General features: G+C 38.9%; 1 protein-coding gene across 1 annotated transcript in view; it reads left to right on the top strand.

Annotated features, from left to right (window-relative positions):
- The window catches only part of opn3 (opsin 3), a gene marked incomplete at its 5' end in the record, with an annotated part of 28,650 nt that overhangs the window by 11,482 nt on the left and 2,856 nt on the right, over positions 1 to 14,312 (top strand). Inside the window, 2 exons of the mRNA XM_079691004.1 lie at positions 3,898 to 4,217; positions 13,510 to 13,761. Of these exons, the coding sequence (XP_079547130.1) occupies positions 3,898 to 4,217; positions 13,510 to 13,761 (572 nt within the window). The remainder of the gene's footprint in view (positions 1 to 3,897; positions 4,218 to 13,509; positions 13,762 to 14,312) is intronic.

The following is a 14,312-nucleotide window of genomic DNA, read 5'->3' as shown; positions in this document are numbered from 1 at the left end:
CGTCCTACGTTATGGACCAACGTAGTTATTACACGTTTTTTTGTGAGACTGGGTTGTTGCTGCACCATCAGTGTCTGATTTATTAAAACAACAACATTGTAACTGAGAAACACTTAAATGCTACATTTCAAATGTTTACAATCCATCACTAAATTCATGGCAAACCAATTTTAGCATCATGCATTAACACTAAGACGACATTTTTGCATTGATCTGATCTTTTTAATAAATTGTACTTACAATTTTGTGAGAAACATTTCATTAACATAAAATAAATCTCACGTACCCCCTGCAGTACTCCAACGTACCCCTAGGGGTCCGCGTACCCCCATTTGAGAACCACTGCTCTAGTCCTCCAATGTCGTCATCTTTTTGGACGTATTACTCAGAGGAGACTGGTGTCAGTGTGACTGACACACACAGCGTAGCAGAATAAACCCCATCAGCTCCATCAGTGCATGTCTGTCCTCCGGAAACCCGAGCTGGGTAACTTTAGCTTAGTGAATAACGGAACAAGTCCCTACAGTATGTCGTTTGTTTGTAATAAGACTTAACTGGTAGGGAAGAAACTGACAAGGGTAAAACAATCTATATTTTAAAGGGGCCCTTGGGCATCAGAGTGTGAATGATTATTATTGTCAGGTTCATTAAACATTAAACATTAACCCTTTGGAGTCGACCGTCATGCCGGCGTGATCAGATCACATGACCTGTTCAAGCCGGTGCCGCATAAAAACAACAGTCCGGACAACATTGCCGTGTGTTTCTGTCGAAAGTACTGGCTTGAAACTATATCCCAGTCTTTGTTTCATGCAAAAAAGACCCAATAAACACGGAGATACGATGATATAAAGTTAATACAAATATATTTCAAAAGTATGAATAATGGAAGCACATATTTTAATATCTTCGCCGTATTTTATCATTTTACGAAACGGAAAATACTGGAAACTGTAGATTCTGCTCAACAGGATGTATTTACCACGGAGGGGGTGAGGTAATCAGGTAAACGGAGTGATACGAAGCGAGACGAAAAGAGACGAAGAGGGACGGCAGGAACCGAAGAGAGACGGCGGGAAATGGAGAGAGACGAAGATATACGAAGACAGGCGGCGGGAGACGGCGGGAGACTGCGATTGAAGTAAAGTGACAGACAAACATTGAGAATTTAGATATAGTTAGATAGATCTAGAGTTTTGAAGATTCAACTCTGATGAAGAGAACTCTGAACGTGAGTCAAGCTATGAGCTTGTTTTTTGACATGGAGGAGGAGGAGGAGCCTGTGATGTTGCCCACTGTGTCGTAGTTGACAGAAACTGCTTTGAAGCGTGGCACAGATAAAGACAGAAAAAACAGATTTGTGTACATAATGTGTATATATATATATTTGTATTATATTTATAATAACACTTTTGCCTTATCAGAATGAAATCCCATGTACATTATTTAATCTTTTAAATGTTTTGTTGTGGCTACTGTGTCACTGTTGACAGAACTTGAGAAATTAGGGAAAAAAGCCTATGGATACACCTGTTATTTGTTCATAACATTTGTATATAGGTTCATGCTACCTCAATCAAACTTTCACATTATCATAGTGACATCCCATGTATATATTTCCAGCTTTCAAATGCTTGTGTTGTGTATGTTTGTGTTACCTATATGAAAAATAATATAATTTTCTAAATCTGTTTTTACCTTTTGTTTTATTTTGGGTCCAAAATGTTCATATAGTATCTCAAAATGAAATAAATAACTATCAGGTTATATAGGTGAGGTTGTCCTTAAAAAAAAGATACCAAACATTGACATGCCAAACATTTCTTAATGGGGTTTAGTAAGACAAATCAAAAGAATGCGAAAATGGCCAAATTAGCCCAGGACTTCAGCATGTGTCCATGCTGTAATGTTCAAAAAGCTCTTTATATTTCTCATTCCTCTTTTCACCCTCTGTCTGAAACAAGAGCCCAGTCTGCTCTGATTGGTTAGCTGGCCGGCTCTGTTGTGATTGGTCAACTGCTTAGAGATGTCCCGCCCCTTAGCATATCCGTACAATGTTTGAGCACTAGCCAGTAGAAGCGCACGTGGTACAGTGTGATGTCAAGTGAGAAGTAAACAAAAGACTCCAATGGAGGCGTTTCAGGCAGGGGGGCAACTCCCTGGAGGGAGCACTTCAGGGGATTTTAGCCGTTGCTAATTTTAGCCGTTGCTAATGTCCATAACAGTAACGTTGTATAAAGCCAGGTTCAAAACTATAATTAGAATATTTAATTGACTTGAAAATATTTTCAACAGGAAATACTAAATAAATGTTTCCCTTGTTTTGAGGATTTGTTTTCTATCATTAGGGTATTAACAAAGTATGACCAACTCCTATTGTGTTAATTAGTGACAGTAGAAATTACTGACTCATTTTCACAAACAAATGTAAAGATAGCTTTTATAAAACTCGTTATCCCTTTAACAAATAAATAATTTCTCCAGTAATCTCTTTTTTCAATACATTACTGGTGAATAAAGTAAAAAAATATAACCATAGATATATTCCCAGATAATTACTTACATTACATTTGGTTGCTTTATTCAAATTAACTATTTGTCACTATATCCTCCTGACAGAAATGCCTATGACAGATTATGTGTGAAAGAATCTGGTTCCTCTGCCTCCTCGTAGTGCTCCTTATAGAAAGATTCCGTGGTGCCTGAAGAATAAAACATCCATTCAGAATGTTTTTCTATCGGAAGCACTGCCCGGGGGTGGTACTGTGCAGGACTGGGCCATGTGTTTTTGAAAATATTTGAATTGAAGAAATTGCAATTCCGTCAGTGAGGTGAAGTCTTGCAATTAAAAGCAATGGGGAGGCAGAGCAACATCTGTCTTATTCACTACTGTCGAAATAGTGACACTCAGCAAATAGGACAACAATGTTTTTAAACATGCCAGTAAGGCAATATCAAATGTTTACTTTTAATTAATTTAGGAAATATTAAATGTAGTTATTAAAAGTTAACTAAATCTGTATTTTGGATGTTTAAGATATGGCTATATGATATCTTATGGAAGCAAAAATATCCAAATGTCCACGTTTTCAATGTTCCTGTTGTGTATGTAAAAAAAAAACAGGAGGGCTACAATGATTCAAAAAACATATAATTGGAACCACAATAGTTTACCATTAGTGAATGCAGGTTGTGCAATAGAGCTATTAGATGTGTGTGTCTCTTCGTGTGTGTTTCAAGGACTCACAACAAGCTGGTTGAATGTTCGGCATCAGGATGTTCAGATTCTTTTTGTGCAAAGAATAATGACATTCCTTTCAAAGAGATGTTGATTAGCCTCTGACCCAGAGCCCAACAGTGGTTTAAAGTAACTAACTACATTTACTCAAGTGCTGTACTTAAGTACAATTTTAAAGTACTTGTACACTGTACTTAACTTAAGTATTTAAATGTTTTGCTACTTTGTATTTCTACCCCACTACAATTCATAGAACTACATTTATGTGATATCTTTAGTTACTCAGCAACCTCGGATTAATAATGTGAAATATAATCAAGTGTTAAATCAGACTTTATTTCCACCTGGAGTAAATTCCCAAGCTACCCTGAAGTATACAAAGCATTCAAACTAGCACCTTAAAGAGACATGTTAAAAAATCAATAGTTATACTCAAATATATATATATATATTATTCTGAAATGGCCTGATCTGCATATTAAGTACTTTTACTTGTTGTACTTTAAGTGTACTGATGCTTTTCTGCTTTTCCTTTAGTAACATTTTGAATGCAGAGTATTCCTACACTCTGGTACTTCTACTTGTATACGATCTGAGTCCTCCTCCCACCTCTGGATCCTGCATTAGCGCTCTGCCTCACTCTCTCCCCCTCCTGCCAGGCATCGTCTCCATCATGACCCTGGCTGCTCTGGCCTATGAGCGCTACATCCGGGTGGTCCACGCCCAGGTGGTGGACTTCCCCTGGGCATGGCGGGCCATTGGCCACATCTGGCTGTACTCCGTGGTGTGGACGTGCGCTCCTCTGCTGGGATGGAACCGCTACACGCTGGAGATCCATCGGCTGGGCTGCTCCCTGGACTGGGCCTCTAAGGACCCGAATGATGCCTCCTTCATCCTCCTCTTCCTCCTGGCCTGTTTCTTTGTGCCTGTGGGCATCATGATCTACTGCTATGGAAACATCCTTTACACAGTGAATATGGTAAGATGGTTAGCATATTTCATAAATACAGTGCTGCAAGGATGGTGGGATTTTGTAGGTCAAAGTACCCCTGGTTCCCTCAACAAAAAAGCCAATGAAATGTTCCAATGGACTTTTAGAATGCCACAAGCTCTGTGGCAAACAAGCATTTTGAATACAAAGGGATAGCAAGGTCAACTTGGTGGTGCAATAATGAATCCTAAAACCCAGAAAAAAATTAGCATTTCAAAGTCAATGTTTTATTTGTACGTGTTTATGGTTAGAAGCTTGAAATAATGTATGTGGTTAACAAAAGCTTACCATATTTTCACGGTGTATTCTACGGCATAAACTACATCATTAAATACCCCACTGATGAAGGTCTGAAGCTTCTATCATCAATACAGCGGTTGCTAACAAATGACTAAATGAGACTGCTAGCACAAGTCCGCCTTTAGCTTAGCGGTGGTGATGCGCAGCCATGCGACCGTGATGTATATGTTTATAGCATTTTGTTAGCTTTTTATTTCTGTCAATTGATTTTACACGGTTAATATATGGAGATTATCCTCTTGTTAAGTTTCATAAATGTGTGTTTGCCACGGAGCTTATTTGAATGGAAAAAAAAACATTGCTATTTCTAGACAAATCCCTTGCTATGCTAACTTCCGACTCGTCCTCAAAAATGTGTCATCACTGCAACCCTATGCTATAGTGTTTCAGTTGATACGAACAAATAATACATTTTTCCAGGACCTTTACTTCAAATGACTTCCAGATGCATGTATCCTACTGATATAGAGTGGAGCAATGCTTTTTTAAGGCTGACCTGGAGGTTAGCATGTCAGAAAGCAAAGGGATTTTTCCATTGGATTTTGGAATATTGTAGAAAATAAGGCCTGTTGTAAGTTTATGATATTTTGACGTTTTGTTTAGCAGGATAATATCCACATATTAACACCACTTGTATGAGTATTTAAGGGTTTGTGCAATCGCCAGAAGTAAAAAGCTAATTTTAGGCTATAAACTACCTACATCACGGTCACTGCGCACCAACTACCTTTAGTAGTTTATTTAGCCACTTTTTAAGACATGTGAATCGCAGGACAAATAGTGAAAATCACTTTAGCTTGTGTTAACCACAGACATCATTTGAGGCAACTAAAACAACCAAAAACAGGTTTATTTCGAGGTGAGGGAATTAGAAGTGTTAAAATGCTAACTCAATTCAGGTTTTGGGACTGATTCCTATTTCCACTCATTTCAGTACTAGAACTTTACTCAGGATATACTTCAATTGACACTCCAACTGTAGCTTCTATCAGCGCTTACATTGTCATCGCAGTACCCATCAGTACCCATCAGTAACCATCTCTCAGTACTTGTATTTCAACTGCCACTTCAACAAAAGCTTGAACGGATGCAGCAGATCTGCTAATTCAAAGGTTATCTGTATATTTTTAAGCAGCCAGCACAGGAACATTTTCTTCAAGAAGTCTAGTCTTAACCTATTAAAGAGGTGAAAGAAAGTATAAGATGTATGCTAAATCTAGAGGTCTTCAGAATAATAATACTTTCGCAGTGGCGGTTCTACGGGGTGGCACGGGGTGGCAGCTGCCACCTCAGAAAAATGCCTTGCCACCCCAGTTGGCAGTTTTGTTTTGAAAGAAAAGTTGTGGCTCATCGGACATTTATGAGAGAAAATCTCTAATGTCCGAGTGCAAGTGAATGCAGCACAAGACGCGAGCCTTGTAACCCCTCCCCCCCGAGCTTGGAAATATGATTGGCGGCGAGGGGACAGTGCAAAACGAGAAGAATTTCGGATCCAAGTAGACAGAAGGAATGAGGTATTTGCGGTCAGGGTCAGGGTCAGGGTATGGCTGGGGTAGGCTATGAGTTTATGAGTTTATGAGTTTATTAGGATCCCCATTAGCTGGTGCATAACTTTTGGCTACTTTTGGCTACAGCCATACCAAGAAATGGCTTAGCCCCACCTTAGCCCCACCATGAACAATGATGTTAAAGTAAGCAAAATAAAGTCTGCCAACTCGCGCAGAGTAAATTGCACAGACAGCAGTTAGTAAGATTGATTTCAGTAGCCACTTGTCTGGAAATACCGAAGACTAGACACGGTTTTGAAAACTTTTGTCACATAGCGATCGTCTTCTCAATAGAACATCTATGATAATGTCTTCTGGCCAATCAGAATCACGATAACGGCGTGGTGTTGTTGCAGGAAGTCCCGACGGAGAATACTTTTGCTGTAGTACATCTCTATAATAATAATAATAATAATGCATTTATTTTATATAGGCGCCTTTCAAGGCTCTCAAGGTCGCCGCACAAACACATAGAAAACAAGATACACAATACATAACATCAGCAAAAGAGACATAAACAAGACAAAGCAGTATATAAATCAATCAAATAACCAAATAAATAAAAACAGAGGATGTGTGATGGATAATGATCAGGGTGGATATGCGATCGATACAACATTAAGTGTTGATAGAAATCAACAGGTAATGAAATAAGACCCCCTGGTTTGATGATTGATAGGTGTGTTGGCATGTCTTTCATTTTGACACAGAACAATGGGGGCTATCCACCCTTATCCACAATGTAAAGTAATTCACACAGCCTCTCCCCTCTTCTCTCTGTGAGGAGCAGCAGGTTCAGCTTTCAGAACAAAGTAACAAAAAAAAAAAATGGCATTCATTTTTTAAAATATGTTGTGTAGTAATAGATTTATTTATTTTTCTTCTCAAGAGTGTACCAGAATGTGTATTTTATGTTAGTATTTCAAAAAAAATCTCCTGGGGAAGAATCCCCCCAGATCGTCCTGCAGGGGTTGGCTTTTCAGCATGTCAACTCTTTCACCTGCGGGGAAATTGCAGGATTGGCTCCAGGTCGCCCTTTTTATTTACTACAAGACAAATGTGCCTTTTTATTTCATACAGTTCAATTTGGATTGAGACGTAAAACTACACTGCCCAGCCAAAACAAAGTAACCACTTTGATTTAACTAGGCCAGTAGGTAAGGTCTTTCCACTGGATAATAACTGCAGCGATGTATATGTTTTAGCTGAATACACATTTTTTAACCCTAATTGATGGAGTTAGTCACTTCTTTAATGTTTTTTCTTTCTGATGTAAAGTCAAGGTTGTAAGTGTTTGCAATGAAGTTGTGGGGCGCTGAACTGTTCTTTGGATTCTTTTTTATTTATGATAGTAATGACTTGTCTTTCAAATTTGAAAGAGGGTGACCAAGCATCTTGAGGAACATTCATCATTAACTCCTCCAAAAAATATAGTTTATTTAATAATAACACTGAATATGTGAATTATAACAGTGATTCACAGCTGATAGGAATAATATGATTGTTAATATTATCATATTCATACAGACACACATCGATGAGACAGTTAATTCATGTACTTATTGCAGCAGTCTGCATAGATTTGGTACCCCTGCTGGTCTAAGAGTGAAACAAACTCATTCAGTTAAAATTCATTAAATGAAGTCTGCCACCTTATATATTTATATTTATGGCTTTACTGATGTGCCACAATAATGTCACCAAATGATATTGAGTTAAAATATAAATATTGTGGCTTTCCAAGTTAACATTGATTGATATGACTGCGATTAAATCAGCATATACTTTTGCCAGGGGATGCCACCCCTGAAATTCTCCTGCCACCCCATGCATTTCTAGATCCGCCCCTGACTTTCAGCCATCTCTGTAGATATACAGTCTTTACAGACTCCTCTGGGCTTTCATTTTGTTGAAAATAAACTCTGTACCCTCACTCCACAAGCGCTGCCTCTCACTCTTCTTCCATAATGGGCAATGTGACAATGTGCCTTCAGGGTTTTTCCTGAAGAGAAGAAATCAGTGAAAGCTGATTGTTCATTGTGCCTTAGAAGTGAAGACTTTAAGTATCATTAATGTCCTCAGTCACAGCAGACAGTGTGGTCTTATATGACATGTAAACAGGCTGTGAAGAGGTTAGAAGTGCTCATGTTAAAACACTGAAAAAAGTGTCTCAGTTAGAATTTGTGGCGCTACAAGATTTTCCATTCGGTTTGTTCCGATTGAAAGTGAGCAGGATATTTTGTGTAAATAAGCGAAACTATGCAATTCTAATCAAATCACCAAAATCTGTATCTGTATCACAGATTTATTCCAATTCCAAAAATCTCCCTGAACAACTTAGACTCCTGGGAGGTCTCTCACATGTCATAGAGTTGCTCTAAAAATCTTCAAAGAGAAGCACTCTGAACCTTACAGAATATTTTTGGCTTGATAAAAAAGAAGCAGTCGGCCTGTGTTGAATAAACCAAACAATCTCACTGCAGACGTCAGAAAAGATTCAGAACCCTAGAACAGTGACTTGAAAAAACATTATGAAAAGGAAGAACAGAAATAGAAACAGAACTTGTGAACTCGTGAATATTAATAAAAAGCTTTGTAAAAGTGATCAGGGAGTTCCTGAAAAAGAGAGCCAACTATATTAGCAAACTATAAGTAGATATTGCACTTCACTGATTTAATAATTCCTTTCCCATTCGCAATTCGCATAATCCAATAACCAAAGTAGCCTTTGGTCTTAATCACTGTCAATATGCCATGTCCATAATTGTTCAAGTTAAGTTCCATTACCTACTATATTCCAGGAAACACAGAGCTTATTTGATGTTATCAGTGACATGTAGAAACCAAAGTGGTTTATTGCCAATTTCATTTTTTTTTCTCCTCGCCTTTATTTCTGTTCTCTCCCAGGCAAAGCTGCATTGGAAAAATATGATTAAAAAGTAAGCATTAGGGCTGTTAATTCAAGAAACATTTGTATTTGATCTGATTTCACCGAAGACAATGTGCTAATCAAAAAGAAGGCACTTTGTCATAACAAGCACATGTTTTGTATTGTACTTGCTCCTGTTTAGCACCATGATTTCTTGAGGCGAGTCCATCTACCTCAGTTGTTATTTTGGTTAAAAAACACAGTGCAAAATTCTCAATTATTTACAAAATTAGTTGTCAGTAAGAAATAAGAATAACTGTAATATTCATAAAGAGTCAGTTAAAGGTTGTTTGAATCAGTCTTATCTCGGGATCAGGAGGGATCAGAAGATGAATCGGAGCTCAGAAGAAAGAAGATTAAAAACAGAAGGTTTTACCTTTTCTGGACACTCAAACCTAATTCATTCTAAAGCATATGTGCAGCCTGTGAGATAAGCAGCATTTTGCTACAAAGGATTACTAGCAAAGAAAGGTTGAGTTCTTGAGAATGATATTAAAACCACTTTGAGAAACTGTTCTTTAATCATATGTGTCAAAACCTTAATCATCTGCACTGAGTAGTTATGTACTATATACAGTGGTCAAGTTGTAAAAAAAAGCCAGGGGGGATGGTGGATCTGCATGCCCCCCCCCCGGAGATTAAAAACAAAAACTAACCTGCAATTCAGGGTAGTTGATTGGTGCTGACTGCCTTAAGGGCCCTTAATTTGATCTGATGACAGCGCATTTGGTGGGAGACCAACGTTGTACCCTTTTGATTAGTGTTTAAGCACAAAGATAATTATTATATTCTATTACTGTAAAACAACTTGCATGCTATGGATATATTACGTGTCAGATACTCCTGTCATTGATCTTGACCAAGGCACCTCAGAATTAGAGTTGGTCCCATGGCTACCACTGCTCCTACATAGTTAGGGTAAATGCAGAGGACACATTTTCCCACTGGGTGCAAGTGCAACTTCAACTTCAACTTCACACTCACAATACCTATAAATCTACTGGGAATTCATCCATTAAATGTTGAAACAAAACCTCACAAAACATTGAACATGAATCCTCTCTAGTCAAGTCCATTTTAATTCAAGTGCAAGAACATGGATTAAACAAATATACTATTTACAAAATCTGAAAATAATACATATAATATGATATACAAATACAAATAAACAGTTTTATTCAATGGCTACCAACCCAATTCTCCCCTATACTGTAGTATCTCATAGGATCTTCCAAAGAGTTTCATAATCATGTTTTTTAATGACAACTTTCCGGGCTCTTGCTCTCAGATCCTTAGCCAAGCTATGACTTTGAAGCCAAGACTTGGGGAGCGTCATGTTTCTGTCTTGAAGAGAGAGAGAGAATTCAGACAACTCTTCTAAAGCATCATACATGATTCCAAGATTGTGCACAAAGGTGACATTAGAAAGGCGATCTATTAAACCACTGAACATGCATTTCTCTGTTGAACTTCTTTTAGGATCAACTGAGGCATTGGAAAAGTGCTTGTGGATTGCAGGGTACTGCTGCCATACAGCTTTAATGGTCCTGTAACTGGATGCCACCCATCTAGTGCTGAGAATTCTCCCTATGTTCAGACACTGTAAAGCAAGTTCCTCACAACATTCATTGAGCTCACGGCGGTTTTTGGCCGATGCATGATAGAGACTGTACACTTTGTCAAAGAAAAACTGGAAGTCATTCATCCCTACAGTTTCTTCAACAGCATCTCCAACACTCAGCTCAAGACGGTGGTTCATGCAGTGCCACACCATTACGTTTGGAAACTTTTCTACGATTTTGGTTGCAACACCTGCTTTACTTCCAAGCATTACAGAAGCTCCATCTGATGCAAAGCAAACAAAGCGTTCACTCAGAATAGCTTCAGAGAAGCCATGATGTGACAGATTTTTCATTAGAGCTTGATAGATTTCACCTGCATTGGTAGCAGAAAGCTCAACTAGATCCAAGAAGAATGTTAGGGGCTCTTCACTCATCCCTAAGCTCGCTCTAATATAAATGATCAATACTGATTTTTTACTGTCAGTTGTAGCTTCATCTATCATGACAGAAAGTTTTGTTCCACTTTGAAGGACCTTTCCAACTACTCTCTTTCGCATTTCATTTGCTATGTGTTGGCTGATTGTTGCATAGGAATAGTCTGAATGTAAAGTTCTTCCCATGTCTAGTCCATTCAAGACTTGCAGATCAATATCGGACGGTAGATCTGTGAAAGGCCTTCCAGATTTCACAATCTTGTAAACTGTACGAAATACCCTATCAGTAGTTAAGAAGTGATCCCTATGCATTTCAGAAGTCAATGTTTCCAATGTCTTTTCTTTTGCTTTTTCCATGGTTTTCTCAGCTGCTTGGTGATAGTCTGACATTTTATGCTTGTGTATTTTCTTACGAAGAGACTGCAGCTGTGCTGCTCGGTTTGTAGCATAGGCTGTAACCTTAACGTTGGACCACTCCGCAGCAATATGCAACTGGCTGCTCCCACCTGTACTTGGCCCAACCACTTTCATTTTCTGGCAGGTTAGGCAGCCAAGTTTTTTGCTTTGACATATTAGCCATGGATAATACTTTTTTTTCTCCCTGAACTTGGTAGATGTCCAGCATTCAGGGATATCTTGCTCATTATCTCCCTGGTTATTTTGGTCAGAATCATCGACACTATCTCGCCCTGCTTCTGCCTCCTCCTCTCTTCTTTTTTCTACCACAAAAACATAAAATCTATGTTAAAACCCCACTTGGTAAGATACATTTCCCCTCTTCGAAAAAGAAAAGTGTCTATTTAGAATTATCAAACCTGTTCCTTCTCCAGCTCTAGGCTCCTCTGCTTCTGCCTCCTCCTCTCTTCTTTTTTCTACCACAAAAACATAAAATCTGTTAAAACCCCCCCTTGGTAGGATTAGCTACATTTCCCCCTCTTCGAAAAAGAAAAGTGTCTATTTAGAAATATCAAACCTGTTCCTTCTCCAGCTCTAGTCTCCTCTGCTCTCCTTCCTGCTTCCTCGCCATGATTATCCTCTATATGAAGAAAACAACGGCATTATGGTTTTGTTAGAATGAGCAGACAGTGAAGTAGGCCTACTGTCAAGTTGTGGTTTTTTTTCATATAAAATAAGAGCGATGACATTCAACCACCAGAAGCCGCTATCACACGATTCGGAGGCATGCATCACATTTAAAGCTTTTTAAGTAATACATTTTGGTCGCTCACAGTGACTAAAGGTGCAATTTTCACACTTAATTTATATTATATGATCTCACTAAAATGAATGGAAAGCTTATCAAACAAAGTGCTTAAATCACTAGTGGATACATGATCATCGAATTGATACACAAAATCAGCCTAAAGATCCTCCAGGAACCTTAATTCAAATGGGTTCTTTCGGAACCAGTTTTCATACTGAAGAATCCCAAACTTGGACTATCTACCATCCTTAACTGAACTTCACCGGCTGTTTCAGGAACCGTCAACGACACCTGTTCTTCTCTGTGTTCTTCTGCCCCTGTCGTCTCTGCTTGTACACTAGCTTGCTCTGCCTCATCCTAAATTACATTTAATTTTTTTCCCCGACTGAACATGTCTAGGCTAGTTAAGTGTGTTGCTTAGGCGGTCGCCTAAGCAGTAAAGAGCTGTGGGAAACCCTGCGAGATATTCCATGTGAAAAAGAAATCAAATCTGACATTAACTTTGTGAATATAAGAAAGGTCTAACCTGACGTTGGTTACTATAGCAGCTAGTACTAGCTGCCTGGCGTTAGGCTAGTTAACAAAAAAAAAACGTAAGCTCCCAAACTATAACTCTGTTGTTATCGCCTCTGTCCAGAGATTACACATTTGGTGACATATCAAAAGTATTCTTGACTTACCTTCAGTGGTACTTTTTGTCCTCTTAAAGCCGAAGTATTCCCTCAGGTCAAGCTGTCCTTGTCGCTTACTGGCCATGATGCTTGCACAGGCTGCGCTGCTATCGTTGACGCTGACTGACTTGACATCAATTTCGTGATCGTGATATGTGCACGAGCCCCTCGTCAACAGTATTTTAGCGGCTAAAATAATGTGGACGAGGGGCACGTGACGTGCACATATAAAATGTAGAATGTTGAAAATTAAACATTGCCAATATTTCCACATTAATTGATCAAATAACAGGGGATGGGAAGGGGGGATGGCCGTTTCATAAGGGGGATGGTTTTGACCATTTTAATACCTAAGGGGGATGCCATCCCCCCCCATCCCCCCTCAACTCGACTACTGACTATATAGCAACAGATGTCCCATATCTGTATTAGGTTAGTTTAAAGCAATAATATTAAGTTTAAATGAAAAATATTAGGTTCAACTTAATATTGCTTTCAACTAATCCATTACAGTTATCTGAAATTTTTTGACAATACATTTAATTAAAGTAAATGTTTCATATAATTGAATAATCATACCTGGGGACAAAATCCCCCTTATGATAGCATCTTTCTCTCTCATGTTCCTTGTAGCTGCGCTCCATCCAGGACCTTCAGACGGTTCAGATCATCAGGATCTTGCGGTACGAGAAGAAGGTGGCCGCTATGTTTTTGCTGATGATCACCTGCTTCCTGGTGTGTTGGACACCCTACGCTGTAGTGTCGATGTTGGAGGCCTTCGGCAGAAAGAGCATGGTCTCTCCCGTGGTGGCCATCTTCCCCTCGTTCTTTGCCAAGTCCAGCGCGGCCTACAACCCCCTCATCTACGTGTTCATGAGCAGAAAGGTTGGTAGTCCTAAAGTTCTGTAAATAATAGATTTGAAGACTGCAGTCAATAACTTTTGATCTGTTCTAGATGTACTTAAAAACCTGCAACTATGGGATTCTGCTCCCCTTCTTGCTCTGTGAGGATGAGGTCAATAAAAAGACTCAACAATCTCTGCAGAGCCAACGTGTTGCATCTTGAATATATTCTGTTTTTTGCTACAGAGTTCTGATTGGGAACTTTCCTGTGTGTTCCGCCAATTATTTCCCCTCCAGTGACCACAGCTGAAGTGAGAATTCGATAGGGCAAATCAATGTCATCTCCAATAGGGGCAGCGATTTGTTTTGCTCTGGTGCTGCTCCAGTTTGCGGTTTCAGTAGAAAAGAGATTTATTATCATTGTAAAATAAACTGGTATTTTATGAGCATTTGTCGGAAGATCTTTGCCCAAAATAGTGCAGACATTAATTTGCCACTGTTACTTAATGAGAAATCTGCCAAATAGTGGAAAGAGATGTATTTCTAATGAGAATAAAATCTGCATCATAGTCCAGGTGTCAGGGTTTTTCCTG

Source organism: Notothenia rossii (genome assembly GCF_949606895.1).
Source record: "Notothenia rossii genome assembly, chromosome: 6".
NCBI classification, from domain to species: domain Eukaryota; kingdom Metazoa; phylum Chordata; class Actinopteri; order Perciformes; family Nototheniidae; genus Notothenia; species Notothenia rossii.
The sequence above is the reverse complement of the archived record's forward strand: the minus strand, read 5'-3'. Positions and strand labels throughout refer to the sequence as shown.